This window comes from Cervus canadensis, chromosome 1 (assembly GCF_019320065.1).
Source record: "Cervus canadensis isolate Bull #8, Minnesota chromosome 1, ASM1932006v1, whole genome shotgun sequence".
Taxonomy (NCBI): Eukaryota; Metazoa; Chordata; class Mammalia; order Artiodactyla; family Cervidae; genus Cervus; species Cervus canadensis.
The window spans coordinates 45,949,946-45,973,494 of NC_057386.1; the positions used below are offsets into that span (position 1 = coordinate 45,949,946).

Consider the following 23,549-nt stretch of genomic DNA (forward strand, 5'->3'; position numbering starts at 1 on the left):
TATTTCCTCTTTGCTTTCTGCCATAAAGGTGGTGTCATCTGCATATCTGAGGTTATTGGTATTTATCCTGGCAATCTTGACTCCGGCTTGTGCTTCATCCTTGATCAAGTCACCCTCAAAATCCAGACCCAAGTTTCTCTCCCAGGTCAGGCTGGTACATGCTTGCTAAATTTTGTTGTTTCTTTGGAGTATAATCCCTTTTGCCCTTACCAGAAATATAATTTACTGACATGAGAAGACTATGTAACAAAAATACATGGAAAATATGAATGGCCTATAGAATGAATATATCTATTAAGGAATTATTTCTATTAAGTAATTTAAATCCTCCTCCCCACCAAAATTCTCATACCTAGAGAATTTGCCTTCAAAAGCAAATTCTAGCAAACATTTATAGAAGGGATAATGGAGAAAAAATAAACTTTTTAAGAAATGGTACCAAAGTAAGTGGACATCTATGGACCAAAAGCAACAACAAAAAAAAAACAAACAAAATCAAGAAAACTTGACCTTAATTTCATACCTTACACACACAAAAAATTACTCAAAATGGATCATGAACCTAAATGCAAAACATAAAATGACAAAACTTTTTGGAAAAAAAATAGGAGCAACATCTTCTAGACCTAAGACAAGGAAAAAAAATTCTCAAATTTGATACCCAAAGCACAACACATAAAAGGAAAAATTGATAAAATTGGAGCACATTAATTTTAAAGTTTTGCTCTTCAAAAGACTTATTTGACAAAGCACTTGTATTTGGAATACAAAAAGAACTCTCAAAATTCGACTGTAAACAAATGAATGAACAATTCAATTAAAAAGTGGACCAAAGTCATGAACAGAAGTTTCAGGGAAGAGTATATACAGATGGCCAATAAGCAATGGTATTGTGACTGTACTTTTTTAATTCTTATTTTTTTTTTAAGATATAGACTGAAGTAGTGCAGTAGGCAGAATAATGACCCTTCTCCCAGAGGCCATGTCCTAATCACTGTAACCTGTGAATATGTTACATTACACAGAAAAGAGGAATCAAGATAGACATTAACTGATTTTGAAACAGGGAGATTATCCTGGATTATCTGCATGACCCAGTGTCATTATCAGGATTCTCATAAGGGTAGCAAGAGTGTCAGTGTCTGAGTGATGTAATGTGAGAAAGATTTGACTGTCCATTGCTGGCTACAGATAAAGGAATGTGACACAACCTCTAGAAGTTAAAAAAGACAAGAAAATGGATCTTCCCTTAGAGCCTCCAAAAAAGGAAGGCAGCTTTGCAGATACCTTGATTTAACCCAGTAGAGATCCGTTTCAGACTTCTGACCTCCTGAAAGGTAAGAGAATACATCTGTGTTGTTTTAGGCCATTAAGATTGAGGTTCATTTGTTACAGCAGCAACAAGAAGCTAATACAACTGAAGCACTGTGCTGAACACCTGAAACTTACATGATATTGTAAATCAACTATATTTAAATAAAATTTTAAAATAAATAAAAAATAAGAAGCTTATAGAAACATTAACAGATAAAATGATATTATAGTGGTTTTAAAACATGGCCATGATTTCTTTGACACTCCTCCCAAGAAGAGGCAGGGATCTAGGTCCCCTCTCCTTGAATCTGATCAGGCTTGTGACAGCTTTGACCAATAATTGAATCTGATCAACCTTGTGACAGCTTTGACCAATAGATTATGATGCAAGAGATACAATAGGACTTCTGTGACTAAGTCATAAAAAGCCAGGCAGATTCTCCCTTATTCACCTGGAACACTCATCTTTGAGCCTTAAGCCTGCCATCTAGAAGGGCCATATGTACACAGCTCCAGTGAAATTCCCAGCCCAGGCACAGCATGTGACCAAGGAAGCTGTCTTAGAAGTGGATCTTCCAGCCCAGATGGTGAGGGCTATTTCTGACCTGGACTGCTGGTGGCATCATCGTTGATATCACATCTGTGTGGTCAGATCAGTTGTGAAAGAATATCAGTACCTTCTTCTCTGTGGGGAGCAGCAGTTAGCACACACTTCACAGATCTATCTGTCCCCGAAGGGGGCCTGCTGCAATACCAGCTCCTGGCCACCCTCTAACTAGGAAATCATTTCTTCAGAGGAACCTCAAAGAACAAGCAATTTCATCAGAAGTGTTTCCAACCAATGGAGAAATTGAGTTATTCATGCAAATACTCTGAACATCCCTCTGTTAACCAAAGGGTGTTGACAATCCTGGGTTGTGCAACTGACAGTATGACACCAACGCTGTGATTAAAATATTCCCCTCCAGTCACCCCCAGTTTCCGTCTTCAATGCTTTTTTGACTTTCCTAAAAAGGAACAGGAAAGAAGATGGATTCCATGAACTTGAGAGGGGTCATCCACCTCTGTTAAGGGCAAGATTCTATGTCTATGCAATTCTTGGTAAGAAATCCTTTGTTGGCACTTTGAAAAGGAAGTATTCACTGCAAGTCAGCGTGGGTGCAGCTAGGGCAAGTGAGGCTGGACTAACTCCACTTTCTTCTCTGGCAGCAATGGACATCTGAGGAACTGTGGGCTGGAAAAAGCTGTGAGCAAAGGCTCTGATCTCTAGCATTTAACAAAGGTAACCCCGAACCAGCTGGAAAAACAGTAAAATTCAGGAAACTAATGTACAGTCTATTATGGGCTGGCATATTATCCTTTGTGCTAGTGTAAAAACAAGAACAGCAACTTTACCCCCCACTTCAAATATCTTGGAGCCTTAAATCCTCCCCAAGATTCCTCTCTTACTCCAGCCCTTCTTTTTTGAGTAGATAAGTAGGGTCAGTTATGCAAGAATAAATCTTGAGGATAAGGGTGCATGCTGCTTACAAAAGCACGGAAGGCTGATATCTGAGTGTTACCAGGAATTTAGATTCAAGAGCAGAGGACTTGGCACAGGGACCCAAGCAATGATATGAATCAGCTTCTCCCCTCCTCCTGCCCGTGTGCATCCCCCACCTCCCCCACATCTGATGCTCTGCTCACCAAGGGACAAAGGCCAGTGTCGGCCACCTGCCCCATCCTGGTGCACACCCAGGAGCCCACAGTCAGCAGGGAGGACAAAGGCAGCCATCAGAGGCACCCACTACATGTCTCCATCTCTCTGAACTTATAAAGACTGGGGAGATGCCCTGCTCCCCACTGGGCTCTGGTTTGCTGGGAGAAATCAGGCAGCTCAGACCCTCTCCATCCACCTACAGCGGGGAGAATGAAATCTCAGGGGAAGGAATCCACAGTCTTCTCTTCCTGCTTTTCCTTAAAGCAACTGACAAGCATTCTTGTTACATCAACCCACCTGTTCTCCAGGATACAGCTACCTTCAAGGCCCACATGGATGAAATGGAAAGTGAACTGTCGAATGACTGGACACAAAGGACCTGGACAATGGCCCTCACCTCCCTTCTCTTCAGTCACCTGCTTGTCTGTCTATTCCTCAAAGGTCCTAAACCCATTTCCACTTCTAGGTCTTGGCCTAGCTGTTCCCTCTCCTAGGACACACCTCCCCTGATCTTTGCAAGCCCGGCTCATCCTCAACAAGCCAGTCTCAGCTGAAACGACACCCCCTCTGAAGAGGTTCCCCTAACTCAACCTTCAGGCTCCATCCCAACACCTTGGCTCATTTTCTTTCTAGTTTGTACCTCCATCTACCTCTCTGTTGTTTGTCTGATTCCCCTCTGGAATTTGAGCACCTGAAGAGCAAAAGCCTTGCTTTTCTTGTCTGCCTCTGTATCCCCAAGTTCTAGAAAGTGCCTGTAACACAGTAGCAGTTCAATAAACATAGGTTAAAAAATTAGAAAATAATTTTAAAAATTAAAAATAAAGTAACATTAAAAAAAAAAAAACCTACTGAATGAATGAACCTCAGCCCCAAGGAAGGTCTCAATATGGACACATAAGGAAAATTTCACTCACTTAGATTGTTAGGGTATATGAAATGGAGCAGAACCTATGGTTCTTGTCCCCCTCTACTTCTACCTGCCATTTGTCTGTGGAAAAACTTTTGCCAAAGAATAAGTTTAGAGAAGTACGAACATGCAGAAACAAGGGAAAACAGTCACAGGAGACTACGTAATAATAGTGTATTCACTAAGCATAGTCAAGGACCTTTAACTCCTTCTCAAGGGCCATAGATAATATTACGGTCCATATCCTGTGAGTTGTCTTTTATTAATCGATACTGAAACTCTCACCAGGTGGAAGAAGTGAACTATGTGATGACCAGACTAGCCATGACATAAGCTGCCACAATTCTGAGAACCAGCCTCAACCCTAAGATTAACAGTACCTAAAATAATCAAGATGATGCTGGTCAGACCACTGAGGACAATTTCAAGATGAGTATCGGAGCTGCCTGTGCTATTTCTGCATGAATCTGCCTCCCTCTGTCTATAAAAGCTCTTGTTCACTGATTGTCAGTGGTGGGGAGGTGGCCTTTGGACAGATGTCCATTCTTGCTGGCTGTTGGCATCCGAAACAAAGCAAATTTTACTTTCCACCAACCCGCCTCTTCATTGGCTTTTGAGTGGTGAGCAGCTGGACCTCACTGTCGGTAACACATACACCTTTCAGTAAGCATGCAAAGCTTTAAAAGTTTAACAAAATTACCTCAAAGTTCCCATAGCTTGTAAGTGGTGAACTCCTGGACTTGAAACAATAACTCTGACTAGATCAAAAGTTCCTGCTCTTTCCATAAGAACAGGGGTTTAACTTTTTTCCTTTTAGTAGGGGACATTTTCTTTGCAAACAAGCTGGAACCCTATTATGTAAAACTGATGAAAACACAGATATTTAATACCACGAGATATCACCCCACATCATTAGTACGGCTAATCTCAAAGATACAGAAAATAACAAATGTTAGTGAAGATGTGGAGGAATTGGAACTCTTGTACAATGTTGATGGGGATATAAAATGATGCAATGGCTGTGGAAGAGTGTGGTAGTTCTTGAAAAAATTTAAAATAGATTTACCATATGACCCAACAATCCCAGTTATGGATGTATAGGCAAAAAAAAAAAAAAAGAAAGTGAAAACAGGGTGAAGAACGAGAGGGTGGGCTGTATGGAGAGAGTAACATGGAAACTTACTTTACCATATGTAAAACAGATAGCCAGTGAGAATTTGCAATATGACTCAAGGAACTCAAACCAGGACTCTGTAACAACCTAGAGGGGTGGGATGGGGAGGGAGGTGGGAGAGAGGGTCAAGAGGGAGGGGACATATGTCTACCTATGGCTGATTCATGTTGATGTTTGGCAGAAACCAACACAATACTTAAAGCAATTATCCTTCAATTAAAAAAATGAATAAATTGAAAATTAAAAAAAAATTGAAAAGAGGATATTAAAGAGGTATTTGTATGGCCACATTCATAGCAACATTTATTTACAACAGCTAAAATGTGGAAGCAGCCCATGTCCATGAACAGATGGATGGACACGCAAAACATGGTATAATATTCAGCCTTAGAAAGGAAATTTTGACATATGCTCCAAAATGGATGAACCTTGAAGACATTATACTAAGAGAAAAAAAGCCAGTCACGAAAAGACAAACTCTGTATGATTCCACTCATGTGTGAGGTACCTAGAATAGTCAAATTCATAGATACTGAAAGTAGAATAGTGAATGCCAGTGGCTTGGGGAGGGAGAATGAGAAGTCACTGTCGAATGGCATAGAATTTCTATTTTGAAGATGAAAAAAGTTCTGTGGATGGATGGGGGTTGGCTGCACAATGTATGAATGTACTTAACACCACTGAATGTACACCACTGAACTGTACCCTTAAAACTGTTTATGATGGCAAATTCTACATTATATGTATTGTAATCACAATGAAAAGAAATGGGAAAAAACCACACAGGGGCCTGATCTGAATTTGGTGGGATTGGAGGTGGGGACAGTCACCTCTGCCTGACCTCCTAGTAGGATGACCAATAATCCCTGTGTCAGCACTGGAAGTCCCACATCCCAGGAACCTCCTTGGTCCCAGGCACCCAGGATGGTTGGCACCTTTCATCTCGGTCACTAAACCATCCTGACATCCTGAGCACGGCCCCTGCATCACACACTTAGGATGACAAGACACAACTGTATTCTGTGGACAACACTGCCTTGCCTCTGGCTCCCCCAGTTCAGTCCAGAAGAAACCTGCCCTCAGTCTTGTCCTGGAGGCCGGCCTGGCTGAGCAGAGAGCCCGGGCCCCTGCCTGGGTAGCTAAGGGTCTGATGAAGCTCCCTCGGCTGGGCAGGGGGCAGGGCGCTTCAGCTCCGTCTAGGTAAGAACTTCCAGTCCACCCTGGCTGGTAAGGCTCAGCCATCCCAGGACCCCCTGGACCCTGCTCCTCCCCCCAGCCCCCATCAGACCTGGACGCTGTGCTCAGGGTGAACCCTGCACTCACCCCCAAATCCCTCTCCTGGCATCCGGCCGGAGCTACTGATCCTGAGACAGTCACCCGGCCTCTGAGCTCACGGTCCACACCTGAGGTCGGGCTCACTGAGCGGGCTTAACCAGGCTCCCAGGGGAGACCAGGAGAGGGGGGCCGTTTCTGACACAGCTCCTGGTCTCCGGGCCTCCCCCACCACCACCCTCAAGATATCAGCCAAATGCGAAAGCCAGGGTCATTCTCTGCCTTCCTCTTTTCTTTGCCTAAATTGACTGAGTTCTCATAATTTACATATGTCATTGGTCACAATTCCAAAGAATCAAAACTGCCACGCAACCTTCAATTTTCGGATCTTCTGACTTCCTGAGCAGCAGTCTCTTATAAAGGAGGTTCACAGCCCAGATTTCAAGGAGCCAGAGAACCCAGGAGTCCTCAGCCCAGCCCTGTTCCTGTTGCTGGTCGGCACCCAGAACGATGAGGGTCATCCTGGCTACCCTGGCCTTCCTCCTCACTCTTGCCATCCTGCACTCAGAGGCTAATGAAAGTGAGAGCGGCTACTCTCATTGCTCTGAACAAAGAGAACTCAGGGGCTGGAGACTGAAGGTGGGGGTGGGCAGGGTCGGGGGCTGCAGTGAGGAGGTGTGTGTGGTCTGGAAAACATGGTCTGGGGTTCCTGCCAAACAGACAGTGTCTTTCCCAAGGGTGTCTCCCCATTTCTGGTCGGGGTCACTTCTGCCTCTCCTGGGCTGGGGAAAACCTCTCTGAAAACAGCCTTCCTGGCCTTTGGTCCCAGCCTCGAGAAGCTGACCCAGAGCCCTCTGGGTGTCTGCTCAGCTGCGTCCAGGCAGGAGCAGAATCTGGGCGAGAGGAAGCCACAAAGGATCGCACTCTCTTCATGGCTTAGACAGGGTCTGACCATATTTGGATGGTTGCCAACATTGAAAAACTGGAAACATTAAAAACCCCTATTGCCCATTTCTTTCACAAATATGGAAGACCAAGCAGACACGAGCCCGAGTTCCCACAAGCTCACCTCCAACTGGGACTGAGGTGGGGGTGCTGCCCCCTTAGACAGGGGGCGCTGCCCAGGCCTCAGGGTGCCCACTGCCCGCCACACCCAGCTGCTGTCCGCGTGGTCTCGGGGCATTTGAGCCTGAGTCACCCAGGTCCGCTTCCCTCCTCTCCCCGCAAGACCTGTCCAGTGTGTTCACGGCCCAGAGCCGTGTGCTGAGCTCTCAGTAAATACCTGTGCTACCGGAAGAGGAAGCAGCAGGTGACTGTGAAAGAGGCAGGGCCAAACCCCAGTGTCCTGACCCCCAGCTCACTGCCCTCAGCAGGCCTGCTTGCCTCTCTGCAGGGGGCTGGGGCCAGGGGAGAAGGTGGCACAGAGGGACCTGGGAGGAGGCTTCCCAGGAAACGACTCTCCTGAGCTGAATGTCAACCAGAATCGGAGACTGAACAACACTCCATGCTAGGACTGTCATTTGACACTCTGCTATGTCAAATGGCATATCTGACAGCTATTTTCCAGGAATTTTGACTGCGAAAGAGCTTTTCACTGCTTTTCAATAATTTCAGTTATTGTCGTATGACTTCTCATCTGCAAACGGGATCAGTGATAATTTCTCAAAGGGTGTGAGGAAGGGAGATGAGCCACATCAGGAGTTAAGCCAGGCCCCAGGCCTTCAGTAGAGTCTCAACGCACATCTTCCTCGACTCACGAGGAGGTTACCTCCCAATAAACGCACCGGAAATGGAAAATACCGGAAGTTGAAAATGCATATAATGCACCGAACCTCCCAGACACCATAGCTTAGCCTTGCCCATCAGAACTCACCTTAGCCGACAGTCGGGGAACGTCATCCAATACAAGCCTATTTCATGATGGAATGCTGTCTAACACAGGTAATGTTTTTGAACACTGTACTGAAAACGACCCACAGCATGGTTGTCTGGGTCCAGACTGGTGGTAAGTGCATCAGTGTTGACCCTGGTGATCCCATGCCCGACCCAGAGCTGCAGCTGCCCTGCCCAGCATCCCGAGAGAGGATCTATCCCAGGTATACACAAAAAGCCGACTCTGTGCCACTCGCTCAGGCAACACGCTGGAATGCACTGGGGGCAGAAGCAGATCATCTCTCCCCAGGAGCCTGGGTCTGGAAGCTCTGCTCTGGCCAGCTTTTGACCTGTGTCTTGTCTAGTTTTCCTGACCCACAGCTTCCTCGTCTGTTCCGTGGGGGTAATAAGGCCTTTATTGCACAAAACAATCACCGGTATGAATATCAGTTTGCACAGTAATTCCCCTAAGGCTACTATTTGCCATTTTAAGGACAAAGGTTCAGAAAGAGTGGGTGTCCTGCCTGGAGTCACATAGCTTTCAGGAGAAGAAACAAAGACAGATGGAGCTTTCCTGCCTCCTAGCCAAGGCCCTGCTCCTTGAGTCGAGCAAACCTCCTACTTTTAGCAGTGCCCACCACTGCCAGACCTGTGAGGGAGGGTGCTCTCAGATGCAGGGGACCAGTCCCGCCCTGCTGTGGCTTACCCTAGGCGTCCACTAGCATCTTCATGTGGGAAATTATATTTCTCAGGAAATTATGTGTTTTTTTCTAAATTACAAGTCCCCCCAAAACTCAGTAGAGCAATTGGGAAAATGGGAAAAAGTATTCTAATTCTCTGATAGAATACCACATGACACTCAACAGAGAGATGTTACTGACTTAAAGGAATCTGCTGACATCAGGAACAAAAGCGGTAAACACTTGGCACGTGGAGTTCAAGGTTAAGATCAGCATGTGGAGCGAATGGAAGCAGTTAGGGGAGAGGTGATCCCCATCCGGTAGCTTGAGACCATTGCCCCGGTAAAAGTGTGAGTTCACAGCTCCATCTGTTGCTAAGAAATGCTAATGAGTTTGTAAAACTCATATACTTTCACAATCATGTAAGTGGTGTTTCAAGAAAGAACAAGTTGGGAGAAGCAAATTATGTCCTTAAGTGGGCAACTCCAACTGTGATTCTTGCTCAGAGATGTGGATATTATGTTATTTGAATAATAACATTCACTGACATTGCCCATAATGTTCAGTTGCCCAGGGTTTGAATAATTGCTGAAGGTGATAGTTCTTCCTAAATTCTTGGACAGAAAAAATACACAGAGTAAATGTGTAAATGTTATGGAATACTAGGACATGACAGCAGAAACACTGGCTAACTTTTCTGTAAAATCTAAATTTGCCAAAGCAATACCAATTTGAAAGGAGAAACTAAATTCAGGACAAGCAGACAAGACATGTCCATTGTTAAAATAGGAAATGAGATTATATGAAGCATTTAGTATTCAAACTCCAACTTGAAAATGCATTTAGACATACTTTCAACAATTTGGCTAACCCAATATGGAAAAAATGTTCCATGTCTGAAATATTTGAGGCTAAACAGAGGTAAGTAAAGACTACAAATAACTTGCAACTGTTTCCTGTGTTTTATTTTGTTTGTTTAGGTTTTTTTTATTGTTTTATTTATTTGGCTGCCATAGGTCTTCATTTCAGCATGTGGGATCTAGTTCCTTAACTAGGGATCGAACATGGGCCCCATTGGGAGTGTGGCATCTTAACCACTGAATCACCATGGAAGTCTCAATGCTTCCTATGTTTAAAATTTTTATTTTTGAATGATAAATTTTAAATATTTCAAATATCAAATAGTTATAGCACTTTTTCAATTTTTAAATGATTTTCATCAACCCTTTACTTTGTGTTAATGGACCCTCTCTTCATGTTTTCTATTATCAACTGTCTCTATCTGCTAGAGAACATTCAACGTGTTACTGAGTCATCTTGTCACCATATATAGAAACATCATTTATTATTACCTTGGATTTATTTATTTTTACAGAAAACCTCTGAAACTTAAAAAAAAAAAAACCCTATCAGTAAAAAATGATTCATTATTTACTATGTAGTTACATTATTTTTTAAAAGTGAGAATAAAGTGCTGCAAAAAATATACAAACTAACAAACATTGTAGAGAAACTATACTTCAAAATAAAATAAAATTTAAATAAAATAATTTCAAATAAAATGAAAATTTAAAAAAATTTAAACATACAGTGCACCTAAAATGAATACAATGTTACGTCCATTTATATCTCAATTTTTAAAAAAAGACAAATATGAAAAAATTTATGATTTGAGATTTTCTAGGAATTCTGATTTCTTATTTCTGAATCCTGAGGACAATCAGAAATTTGAAATACTAGGACCACAGACTCCCATCCCAGCCCTGGAGAGGGTCTGGGAGATGAGGCTGGGAGGGGCTGGCAGTGGGAGGGAGAAGATGTCTCAGAGGAGGACAATTTAAGGGGTGGGAGGGGGCTTCCCTGGGCGTCCAGTAGTTAAGACTCTGTGCTGCCAGAGCCTCTGGTTCCACCCCTGGCTGTGGAACTAAGATCCCACATGCCTGGGAGTGCAGCCAAAAGGTTTTTAAAAAGGGAGTGGGGTGGGGAGGAGGAAGACCAGAACACTTCCTGCCAGATGCTCCAGTCTCCTGTCTCCCTCCCTACACCCCCCCACCTCAGGGGCTGTGAGGGTACAGATAGAGGTCTAAGCTTCCTCATGGAGAAGCTTCCAGCATCTTACAGCCCTAGGTGTGGCAGAACCAGCTGATAACCTGCTGTTTCTCCTACATGTCAATGGCAATACCACTCTCTCGTTTGGAAAATTATCCAAGGACCAGTGTCCCAGCCAGGGGTCAGGTAAGTACAGCCCCCCAACAATGGAAAGGGTGCGATCTCAAGAACCAGTAGGGCTGGGAGGAAGGGGGGCAGGACTCTCTAGGAACAGAGACACTAGTGGGGTGGGGGGGGTGACACGGGAGGAGCTGCTGGTGGGGGCGGCGGGAGAGGCTGGGGTGGCAGGGTGGACTCTTCTTTGCCTGCTGACTCTCCGTTTCTCATCTTCTCCTTCTCGCTCCTCAGCTTCCAGACCAGACATGGGTGATCGATTTGTGCCGACCCAGGCCAGGCCTGGGTGCAGAAGTACATCAAATACCTGACCAAAAGTCCAAGGGAGCTGGGAGCAGTGGGACCTTCACAGTCGAGGGATCATGAGAAGAGGCCACAGAGCCACCTTCCCTCCCCAACCAGCTCCCTCAGCCCAGATGGGCCCTGGACAAGTCCTGGCCTGAATGAAAGCCTGTGTGTGCGTCTCCCTGCTCCTGCTCTGATGGTCTGCGCTCTCCTGAAGCTTTGCTGTGAAGCTCCGCCTCCTGGGGCCAGAGGAGACTGTGGCCCTCGGAAAGCATCTGTCGTCTCCTTGCAGGCGCTCAGGTCTTGAAATAAATCTGTGCTGCAGAAAGGGACTGGTGGCTTAAATTGGTTCTCTCCATGATAGCCTGGTCATTTCTTTGATTTTATAGACACATCTATGGTATTTACTGCATATCCGGGGCCTTGTAAACATTTCAGTAGGAGTAGATGTAAATAGTGGAATGATGGGGGTGTAGTTAGAATCAGGGGGATGAACAGTGATCCCAGTTCAGGGCCCTTAGATAAGAGGAAGAGTGTGAATACAGACGACCGTGGGGAGACCCTCTGTTTGCATGTGCAGAGCTGAGGTGCACTCCAAACACACCTCCTCACTCCCTCGTCCAAGTGGGCGGTGCGGCTCACCCTTGCTAGAAAGCTCTCCCTCAGGTCTCAGCCATTCAAAACATAATAGCGCCCCCTTGTGCTTCCCCCTCAAATCTGTTCAGTCAGTTCAGTTCAATTCAGTCGTGTCGACTCTTTGCAACCCCATGAATCTCAGCACACCAGGCCTCCCTGTCCATCACCAACTCCCGGAGTTTCCTCAGACTCATGTCCATCAAGTTGGTGATGCCATCCAGCCATCTCATCCTCTGTCGTCCCCTTCTCCTCCTGCCCCCAATCCCTCCCAGCATCAGGATCTTTACCAATGAGTCACCTCTTCGCATGAGGTGGCCAAAGTACTGGAGTTTCAGCCTCAGCATCAGTCCTTCCAATGAACACCCTGGACCGATCTCCTTTAGGATGGACTGGTTGGATCTCCTTGCAGTCCAAGGGACTCTCAAGAGTCTTCTCCAATGCCACAGTTCAAAAGCATCAATTCTTCGGTGCTCAGCCTTCTTCACAGTCCAACTCTCACATCCATACATGACCACTGGAGAAACCATAGCCTGAGCTCTCCCCCAAAATCGGTGCTCCCTCCCCAATCCGTGCACCCCAACACTGAAGTCCTACAGTCTCTTTAGATCCTGCCTGGCCCTTATCCTTGACACCTGGGGTAAAAGTGACCTTGGAAATGCAGCCATCCTCTCCACTCCATCCTCCCCACCACCTCCTCAACTAAGGACAGAGGCAGGTACAGGGCAGTGCTCTGTGGGCGTGAGGAGGAAAGGGAGGCAGGCAGGAGGCAGAGGCTGATTTCAGTCTGGCCATGCTTCCCTGGACTCAGACTGCAGAAGGGCCTCAGGGACACCAGGGTGGCCCAGCGCACGCCCTCCAACTCAGTCCTTGGAGACGGCACGCCGTGGCTGTCGGCCTCGACCCTAAACTCCCGTGAAGGAAGGATGCTTTTCAACACCAGAGGTCAGAGGTCTCTGTACATCCATGAGTTTAGTGGTGGGGAGTGGACGACCACCTACTGTCAGGGGCAAAGTCAGGAAATGAGCACAGTCTGTACTCGGAGCCCACAGCTGCCCTGGTCAAGGCCATTTCCTCACCTGACGGCCCCCTCCTCTTCCAAACTCCAGTCCTTAGCACCTCTGTGCTCTTGCACACAAATCCCATGGGAAAACCAGTTCTCTGCACCTCCATCCACACTCAAATGGGATGGGAGCCCAAATCTCAAAGCCAAAGGGACTAGAGTGAGTGAGGAGGTGGGGAGACCTGGGGTCTCCGGGAAGGACGGGCGGGAGTGCAGGGGCGAAGGGGCAGGGAGGGGGTGGGCACAGAAGGGGCCCCTGACGACCTCTGCAGAACAGGCTCCACAGAGTGGCGTACTATGGCCGTTCACCCCCGCTGCCAGGCAGGTTGGCTCTCCTCCCGAGTGACTGGGGTGCTCGGGCCTGCGGGGAGCTGGGTGGGTACCGAGCGTCCCCTGAATGTGGAGCTATAACTACCGCCGCTGCGTTCCTTCCCTGAGTCCCCCTCCTCAGGAATGGAACCTCCATCCTCCAAGCTGCTCCAGATGAAAACAGGAAGTCATCCTTGAAACACTCTCCCTGATCCATCCATCCGATCTATCAACAAATCCTGTCTATCAATAAATCCTGTCAACTCTCTCAAAACCTCTCTCAATTCCAGCCACTTTGGCTTCTCCACCACCACCCCCATCCAAGCTCTCATCCGCATGACCTCAGGATGTGCCTCAGAAGCGGATGAGAGCTTGGTCTGTGCGAAGAATCCAACCAGGCACCTGGAGTCAAGGCTGAGCATCAGGAAGAACTCAGGCATTCAGAACTGAATTATGTGGGAAGAAATTGCTGCAGGGCATCTGCTGTAACCTTAGAAGGAGATGCAGGATTCCATCCACACAGATAGATCACAGAGAATTACAGAATTACAGGATCTAAAGGACGGATGGATTGGTTTCAAGCATCTTTAGTGCCAGAGGGAAGGGTAATAAATGTCCTGAAAGAGCTAAAGACATGAACAAAGTCTAGCATAGCCGTTAGGACTGTTTGCTACACCCTCAGTGAAGGTGCTGGCTTCTGTCTACACAAGTCACACGAAGAAGCACTCAAGGGTCTAATCAGAACTTAGAAGACACCAACCCTATTTAAAAGACGTGAATTCCAAGCCTCCTGTTGCCATTTTGAGTATTAAAGTAGAGTTCCATGTACCCAGTCATGGCGTCACACTTGAAGTGCACAAACCCAGGTCAGAAGTCCGTTTTGGCCAATAAGCACCCTCCAGTGCTGGGATGATGATCTGGTGGGGATCATATAAAATTGGCCCAGTAATCTCAATTTGCGTAAGATAGTAACACTGCACTTTAGTGGGTAAGCCTCACAAAGGTGGTAATTAAACACAGAAAGATATGGGGACTTCCCTGATGGTCCAGTGGTTAAGAATCCACCTTGTAATGCAGAGAACGCGGGTTTGATCCCTGGGCGGGGAGCTAAGATTCCACATGCCTTGGAGCAACTAAGCCCGCACGACCCAACTAGAGTCTGTTCACTGATGCAAGGAAGATCCTGCGCACCAGCTGAGACTCAACTCAGACAAATAGGTTAATAAACAATTTATTAATTAATTTAAAAATATATAAACCAGGTCCAAAATATTAATATTCAGATGCAGAGATTAATTAAAAGTTTGTTGGTTTTTTTTTTTTGGCAGCTCTATGCAGGTTGCTGGATCTTAGTTCCCCAACCAGGGATTGAACCCGGGCTCTCTGCAATGAAAGCGCTGAGTCCTAACCACTAAACCATCAGGGAATTCCCATAAATTTGTAATCACTGGAATCATGTATATAATTTTGAACTTAGAGCACTTATATTTTTTAATGGCCTCTTAGAGTACATAACAGATTATCCTTGTAATTCTAATATAAGATGTGTAATTAAACAGTTTATTTTGTGCTTGTGATTTTGAGTTGAGAGATGTAAGAGAACTTGGCTAAGTTAACAGAGAACATTGACATGTTTAACACAACTTGATTTTTCTAGAGTCATAAGTTTAATTTGTTATATTTACAGGAGTCCAGTACTTTGGAAGGTTCTGAGGGTTAGATTGGGTGTGGAAAGTACTTTTTAAAATTCAATAAATTAATCAAAGCAGCTTAATTGTTTATCAAATTTTAATCCACAAAAATTTATATAGGAAAGATTGTTTAAGACTGATCTGTTCTACTTGATTAAGCATTCATTAAGGACTTCTTAAATTTTGCTATAAGTAGGCTAAGATGGGTGAAACATGGGAAACTATGTTTTTTCTTCCTTTTTAAAAACTTTTTATTTTATACTGAAGTATAGCCCATTAACAATGTTGTGATAGTTTTAGGAGATCAGCAAAGGGACTCAACCATACATATACAAACGCATGTATCCATTCTCCTCCAAACTCCCCTCCCTCCCATCCATCCAGCTTGCCACATACATTGAGCAGAGTTCCCTGTGCTACACAGCAGGTCCTTGTTGGTTACCCATTTAAAATATAGCAGTATGTACGTATTCATCCCAAACTCCCTTACTATCGCTTTCCCCTTTCCACCCAGAAGCCCTAAGTTCATTCTCTCAGCCTGTGAGGCAGTTTCTGTTTTGTAAATAAGCTCACTTGCATCATGTCTTTTTAGATCTCACATCTAAGGGATGCCATATGATGTTTCTGATTCTCATCTGACTTACTTCACTCAGTATGACAGACTTTGGGTCCATCTATGTTGGTGCAAATCGTATCATTTCATTCTTTTTTATGACTGAGTAATATTCCATTGTATATATGTACCACATCTTCTTTATCCCCTGGTAGGCTATATTTTTAATTTGTTGCTTTACTGAATATTCATTTAAAAATCGAAGTAACTGCAATATATTCCTACACACAAACTTTACCTGCAGACATGAAAAAACTCATGCCAATAGAAATCATCCTTATCTCCTACCCTGATGACCACAATATCCTCCACTAGGTCTCTCCACTTCCATTCTTCCTGCATCCCTTCCATTCTCCACTGCAGTCACCTGAAAACCCTCCAAAGCTTCCCATTATACCCAGAATAAAATTCAAAATCCTTGTAGCATATCCTGCCAAATGACCCATAATTGGGTCCCTGCCTGTCTCCTGAGGCTCAGCCTGCTCCCTTGTTTTGAAGCTCCAGCCACACCAATCTTCTTTTCTCATCTCAAATGTAGGATCTTCATTTTCACCTCAGGACCTTTGCATATGCTATTCTCTTTCCTAGGGCTTCTATTCCACCCATTCTTAGCTCGCCAGCTCCCATCCAGTTTTTCTTCTCTTGTTCTCTCTCTCTCTCTTTTTTAAAAATCTTCTTTCCTTCCTTCTGTTCTTTTTTTCTTCCTAGCTCCTTCTGTTGTTAATTGCAGCATGTGGGATCTTCATTGTGGTGCCAAGGCCTTACCCTCAGAATATACATGTGGAAGGATATGAACATATACATATATTTATCTCCTGGTAATACAATTATAGGCACATCTTGCCATCAATTTGCCCTGTACTTCCTGACTTTTCTGTAATAAGTATACATTCCTTGTGCAAAATTAGATGAGATTTTTTTTCCCCCAGCATTCCCAGACTTCACAATGTAGGGAAAAAGGGTGTGGTGACCAATCTTTTGCTCAAAGGGCAAGAACAGAGAGACACCTCAGGCATTCCAGTGTTTCTCTGGGTGACCACACAGTTGTGCAACTTTAGATAACCCCAAGCTCCTAACCCTCCCAGGACAGACGGTGGTGGAGAAAGTCAGGACTCACCTGCTATGACCATAGGCAGGCAGATGCGCCGGCAGCCATCTTGGAAGCACTCTTTTGCTACTCCGCAGTCCCTGTCATCTCTGCACTCATTCACACAGATGCCTGACAAGAGGAAGGATGCGGTTAAAAGCTTTCAAGTCTTGAGTTCGAAAATAAATAATTTAAATGCCCTTACAATAACATTCAAAAAAAAATCTAACCAAATATGTGCAGAGAAATATGTGAGACTACTAAGAAAAAAATAACTATCTTATAGATGGAGAGAGATGCCATGTTTATGGATGAAAAGATTGTGTCATAAACATATCATGTCCCCCACCCCAATAAAGTTAATACTATCCCAGTCAAAATCATTGAAGAATTTTTCACAAAAATGGATAAGCTTATTATAAAAGTTTATATGAAAGTTTCCCCCCAAACCAACAATAATCAAGAAAATAAGATAATTTTAAGCAAAGCTGCAGAACTGAAATGAAATTGGGTTAACTGGATTGTTCATATATATATATATATTTTTTTTTTTTTAAAAAAAGGAATCTTGTCTCTTACCTCATACCACACAACAAAATCTGTTCCAAATAGGTTATAGACCTAAGTAAAAAGTACAGCAATAAAGCTTCTAGAAGATACTATAACAGATAATTTTATGATCTCGGGATAGGCAAGTATTTCTTAAATATCACAGAAGTATTACTGACCGTTAAAACAGATAGGTAGATGGAATCTCATTAAAAATAGTAATGTTTCTTCATTGAATGACAGCATTAAGAGAGTGAAAAGAAAGCCCCATTAGCAGAAACTGTTTATAATCCATGCATACAACAAACAACTTGCATCCAGAATTCCTTATAAATCAATAGTAACAATTGATAACATTACAGAAAAATGGGCAAAAGGATCAAGCAGATGCTTCATAAAGGCAAAAGAATTTGTTCAACAAATATAATGTCAGATTCTGGAAAAATGGTTTTAATTGTGTAGATTGCATACATTTTTGAGTTCTCTAAAATCTCCCCGTAAAAGCACACAAAGCTATCAAAATAGCAAAACTTAAAACATGTAGACAAAAAGGTATCCCCTCAAAGTCCAAACTACGAGTGGATGAAAGGAGACACAGCACTAAACCCCACCAGAGCCATGAGATGTCTGCCTCCGTGCAGAAATCTGTGGGCAGCAATGCGGTGGCTGATGGAGAAAACTGGGGACATCGCTCCATGGGAACCTCCTGAGGAATCTACTAAGGATGGATTGTCAGCTAACCCAAGCACTGGAGAGATAGCAAAGTGGGGCCTAGTAAGGCATGGCAGCCCTCTCCAGTATTCCTGCCTGGAGAATCCCGTGGACAGAGGAGCCTGGCAGGTTACAGTCCAAGGGGCCACACAGTGGCACAAACCCGAAGGGACTTAGCACGTGGGGTAGTAGGTAGTACTCAGAGAACTTAGTATAAGGTAACTGTTTGAGCTATTTGGGTGTGTGTTTGTGTTAAGCAGTTGGAAGGTTGGGCAGGACCAAACATATTCCTGTTGAGCTGAGGAATTAGGGCAGGGCGCTCAGCCTTACTTGCTTGCGGGGCTGGTGAGCACACATGGCCACAGCCCTTGCTGACGCACTTCTCTCCTGCCGCACAGTCCCGGTCTCCTCTGCACTGCTCCACACAGACACCTTCACGGTTAGAAAAGACTGGGTTGAGGCACTTAAATACCATGAACATTTATCCTGTAAATGAGCATGACCTAATAACATCAGGATACACTTTGATCTAGGACTTCACTGTGTAAACATGAACTCCTCATCTGACCCTTCCAGTAAATAAGATCTGGGTTATTCAGATTTGAGTTCAGGGTTGTTTACCATTAAAGCACACGTCCCTTGTGTTATGCAACTCAGTGAGATTAACCTTGAGTCCCCAAAGGTCAAGAAACTTTTTAAAAAAAATATTTATTTTTAATGGAAGGTTAATTGCTTTACAACATTGTGTTTCTGCCACATATCAACAAAGAAACTATTTCTGATGGAAGCACTTATTGGATTCTAGTCTTGATACTCATAGAGACAGAGTTTAAAGATGGAGGCAGACCCTCAAAGCTGCTTCAAAGTCTTGGGCAAAAGAACATCTCAACCAACAAGCACATCACCACCTACAAGAGGATTCTCACTGTGGGTCCTGCCAGCGGTTGACCTGCTTCTGTCACCCTCACTATGAATCTCACTCAGTTTCCCTGTTATCGTCTGTAAATGGGGGTTGTCTGGTGTGTGGCTTGAGCAAGTAAAGAGCAGCTGGACTAGATGAGTGACTCTCAAGTGTGGCTGATGATCAGAATCATCTGGGAGCTTTCAAATGAACTACAGAGAGTAGGACCAGGTCCAGACCTGATTACTCAGGTTCTCCAAGGTTGAGCCTATACATGTATATTTTAATAAGGGCTCCAGATGACGCTGATGCTGAGCTGGGCTAGAGATGCTCCCAGAGACAGCATGTCTCTGACATTTTAGGATTTCATAAGCTGTTGCCAATTTGTGGAGGAAGGTTGGGGATCATAACTCTTCGTTAATATTCAGCCATTCATTCATTTTTCATAGTTTATTTACTCATCCATTCCCTTGTTTCTAATTCATCAACTTATTCTTTAAAAAGTACCTACTATATGTAGAGAATAGGGACTAGATATTTGAGGAAATAGAGGTATGAGTCAGGTTTCATATCAGCAAGGCAGAAATAATCAGGATGGGAAATCAAAGTTTGCTCTCAACGACTGTAATTCACAATGTTAAACACGTTTGATAGAAAGTGACATGAAAGAGGTACTGAAAAGAGTGGAGAGGAGTGATTTAACAATTACTGTGCTAGAGAATCAGCTGGGATTTAAACACACACACACACACACACACACACACACACACACACACTGACAAAGACCATTCAATTGGGAAAGAATGGGATTTTTTTTTTTCAACAAATGATGCTGGGACAAATGGATATCCACATGCAAAAAAAATAAATTTGGATTACTACCTCAAACCATAAATGCATACATACATAATATACATACCTACATACAGAAAAATTCACTCAAAATGGATCAAAGACCTGACTATAAGAGCTAAAACTATAAAAATCTTGGAAGGAACCATCATTGTGAATCTTTGTGACCTTGAATTGGGCAATGATTTCTTAAAACTGACACCCAAAACACAAGCAACAAAAGAGGTAAAGAAATTGCACTTCATAAAATTAATGACTTTTGTCCGTTAAAGAACACTATTGAGTAAATGAAAGGACAAATCATAGAATAGGAGAAAATATTTGCAAATCATAAATCTAATATCTAATCTAATATCATAAAATCTAATATCATAAGTCTAATATCCAGAATATATCATGAATATATCACTCGGCAAGAAAAAAGCAAACACTTCTATTTTGCAAAAGGAGGACTTGAATAGTTATTTCTTGAATACATCATAAGCAAATGGTCATTAAACATATGAAAAAGTGTCCAACATCATTAGTCACTGGGAAAATGTGAATTGAAACCACAATGGAATACCACTTCACAATCACTGTGATGGCTATAATCAAACGTCAGGTATCAACAAGTGATGGCAAGGATATGGGAGCAATTGGAACTCTCACTGGTTGATCGTGGTTAAATTGGTGCAGGCTCTGTCGAAAACAGCTTGGCAGTTCCTCAAAAAATTAAACATAGACTTGCTATGTGACTATGTCCACTCCTAGCAATTTTTTGTCCTCTCTTAGCCATTTTACCCTAGAGAATTGAAAACATGTTCACACAAAAATTTGCACACAAACGTTCATAGCAACATTAACTTCATACTAGCCACAAAGTAGAAATAACCCAAATGTTCATCAACTGATGAATGTATAAATCATATCTGGCAGATCTAAACAATCCAACCGTGAAAAGGAGTGGGTACTGACAGATGCCACAACTTAGATGAACCTTGAAAATAGTGAAAGAAGCCAGACACAAAAGACCACATTATTAAATGAGTTCCTTTATATGAAATAGCTAGAATATAAAAATGCTTAGAGATGGAAAGTAGGTTGGAGGTTGCCAGGGGGTGGGGGAAGGACAGAACAGGGAGCTGGATAATGGATATGGGATCTCTCCTGGGGGTGATGAAAATGAGCTACAGCTAGATGATGGTGATGGCTGTCCAACAATGTGAATATACCAAAAGCACTGAGTGGTGCACCTTAAAATGGTAAATTTTATCTCAGTAAAAACACACACCCCACACAGAGAAAGTTAGAGACCTCAGACAGCCTGAGCAGAGGATGTTGGCATTGGTCTCTTTTAACAAGCGTTTTGGGGTGATTCAAAAGTGCTGGCAGAGTCTCTTCTACCTAAAATGTGGTCTGTTGGCCAGGGTTATTAGCATCACCATGAAGCTTGTTAAGAACTCGTAATCTTGGGCCCCACTCCAGACCTGAATCACAATCTGCAATTTAACAGGATCCTCGGATGACTCCTGTCATATTAAAGTTTGAGAATTACTGCCCTAATCTAGAAGGAATGAGTATGTTCATTATGCTTATGGTGGAAATAGCCAGTACAGTGGGGCTTTCAAGGATTAAGGAGATTTCCACAGGCAGGAGTTGGGGAGGTCGTCACATAAAAGAACACATTTGCATTTTGAGGAAATCAGTCACCTGATTAGAGCTGCACTTTGGGAAGAACAATCTCACATTCATGCATAGAATTGGCTGGAATTCAACACACAACACGTGTTTTAGGTGAGAGAGAGTTCCAAGAGTATTGCAAGGGTCCAGGGATGTAACTAGGGTGGTACAGGTCAGTTTGGAAAGGCTGTAAGAGAAGTTGTGAAAGAAGATTTCACAAAGACTGGTCATTGATTACATAGGAGTGGGAGGAGCAGGCTTCCCAGATGGCGCAGTGGTGAAAAATCCACCTGCCAATGCAGGAGACATAGATTCGATCCCCGGGTCGGGAAGATCCACTGGAGGAAGAAATGGCAACCCACTCCAGTATTCTTGCCTGGAAAATCCCGTGGACAGAGGAGCCTGGTGGGCTACAGTCCATGGGATCTCAAAGAGTGGGACACGACTTAGTGACTGAGCTCAAGGCAGGAGCAAGGCAACCAAAGAAATCATCTTTGACCATGAGCCTATAAAGTTGGGGGTGGGTATTGATAGAAAGAAAAGAAAGCCAAAGGCACAGAAAAGGAAGAGCAAAGAGAGAAGCCATCAGAGAGAGTTTCAGACTGAAAAGATCCTGAACAATGTCAGTTCTGCAGAGATACCAAGGAGACTGACAACTGAGAAAAATTCTTAGATTGTCACGCGAGAAGGTATTGGTGCCTTTGGAGAGTGGAGTGTGGGTTGGGGGTGGGGGGTTGGTATCAGTGGTGACTGTAATGATGATGGTTGAAGCTGTATTGGAAGGGCTCAGGGGCCAGTGGTTTGGAAGAAAGAGAAAGAGAAGACAGAAGAGGGTTCAGAAAAATGTTTTCTCAACAGTGTGGGAATTTATTTGCTTGTAGGTAGAATCAAATGGAGAGAAGAGGGTTAGAAATACTGGGGAGAGATCCAGAAGCTGATGGAGCAGAGTCAGAGGGGGAGGTGAGGGCAGTGCAAATGGAGAGGTTGGCCTTTGGAAAAAGGGAGAGTGGAGGTCGGCAGACCCAGAGGGCTGCTGTCATGGGGACTCGTCGGGAAAATTAAAGTGTGTCCCAGCGTCCCCTCATGTGGACTGTTCTCCATGTTTACCCATCCCCGCTCCATCCCCTCTTTAGACTGCACAGAACAGTCCTAGATTTCCCACTTCCTGACTCTCTTGTTCTGGGAGGTGGGACAAGACTTACCAATTGCGTGGAGCCTTGTGTTGAGGGTGAGGAGACTGGCCAGGAGGAAGAGGCCGCCCAGCTTCATGTTGCTAGTTGAGGCCTTTGTGTGCTGATGATGAAGCAAGACCCGAGCCACTGAGATTTATACCCTCCTGAACAGAGGGCTGGGCCAGAGTTCATGGCCACCGGCAGCACTTAGGTAACTTGAATCCTGGACTTTGTCAAGCAGTGAACTTTTCTGGGAAAAAGCAAACCCACAAACTTTGTGGTGCTGGGCAATGTTTGTTTTCCAAACCAGCTTTTGAGACAAGGGGACTATATCTCCTTAGTAATAAATGAATATATCAGATGAGAGAGAGAAAGTAAGAGAGGGAGAAAGGGAAAGACAATGAGAGAAGAGAAGATAGATAGATGATATATAGAAGAGGTAACTCAACAACCTCTGTGTGCAGAATGCTTTCCTCTTTAAGCATCATGACTGAGGTATGACAAGATTAAATAGCTTGCTTGAGGTTGTTGTTCAGTCACTAAGCTGTGTCCAGTTCTTTGTGACCCCATGGACTGCAGCACACCAGGTTTCCCTGTCCTTCACTGTCTCCTGGAGTATGCTCATATTCATGTCCATTGAGTCAATGATGCCATCTGACCATCTCATCATCTGTCCCCCCCCATCTCTTCCTGTCCTCAGTCTTTCCCAGCATCAGGGTCTTTTCCAATGAGTCTGCTTATTGTGTCAAGTGGCCAAAATATTGGAGCTTCAGCTTCAGCATCAGTCCTTCCAATGAATATTCAGGGTTGATTTCCTTTAGGATTGACTGGTTTGATCTCCTTGCAATCCAACGGACTCTCAAGAGTCTTCTCCAGTGTC

The 23,549-nt window shown here is 44.1% G+C and overlaps 1 protein-coding gene across 2 annotated transcripts in view; it reads right to left on the bottom strand.

Annotated features, from left to right (window-relative positions):
* The window catches only part of LOC122449603 (C-C motif chemokine 3-like), a 32,847-nt gene extending 10,023 nt beyond the window's left edge, over positions 1-22,824 (bottom strand). Inside the window, exons 1-3 of one of the 2 annotated variants that reach the window (XM_043481395.1) lie at positions 22,700-22,821; positions 18,413-18,514; positions 16,853-16,954 (exon numbers count right to left, since the gene is read on the bottom strand). In XM_043481395.1, coding sequence (XP_043337330.1) covers positions 16,853-16,954; positions 18,413-18,514; positions 22,700-22,766 — 271 coding nt within the window. In that variant the 5' untranslated portion in view covers positions 22,767-22,821. Of the gene's footprint in view, positions 1-16,852; positions 16,955-18,412; positions 18,515-22,699 lie in introns of both variants that reach the window. The other variant, XM_043481407.1, reaches the window with a different exon arrangement.
* Between the last annotated feature and the right edge of the window lie 725 nt (positions 22,825-23,549).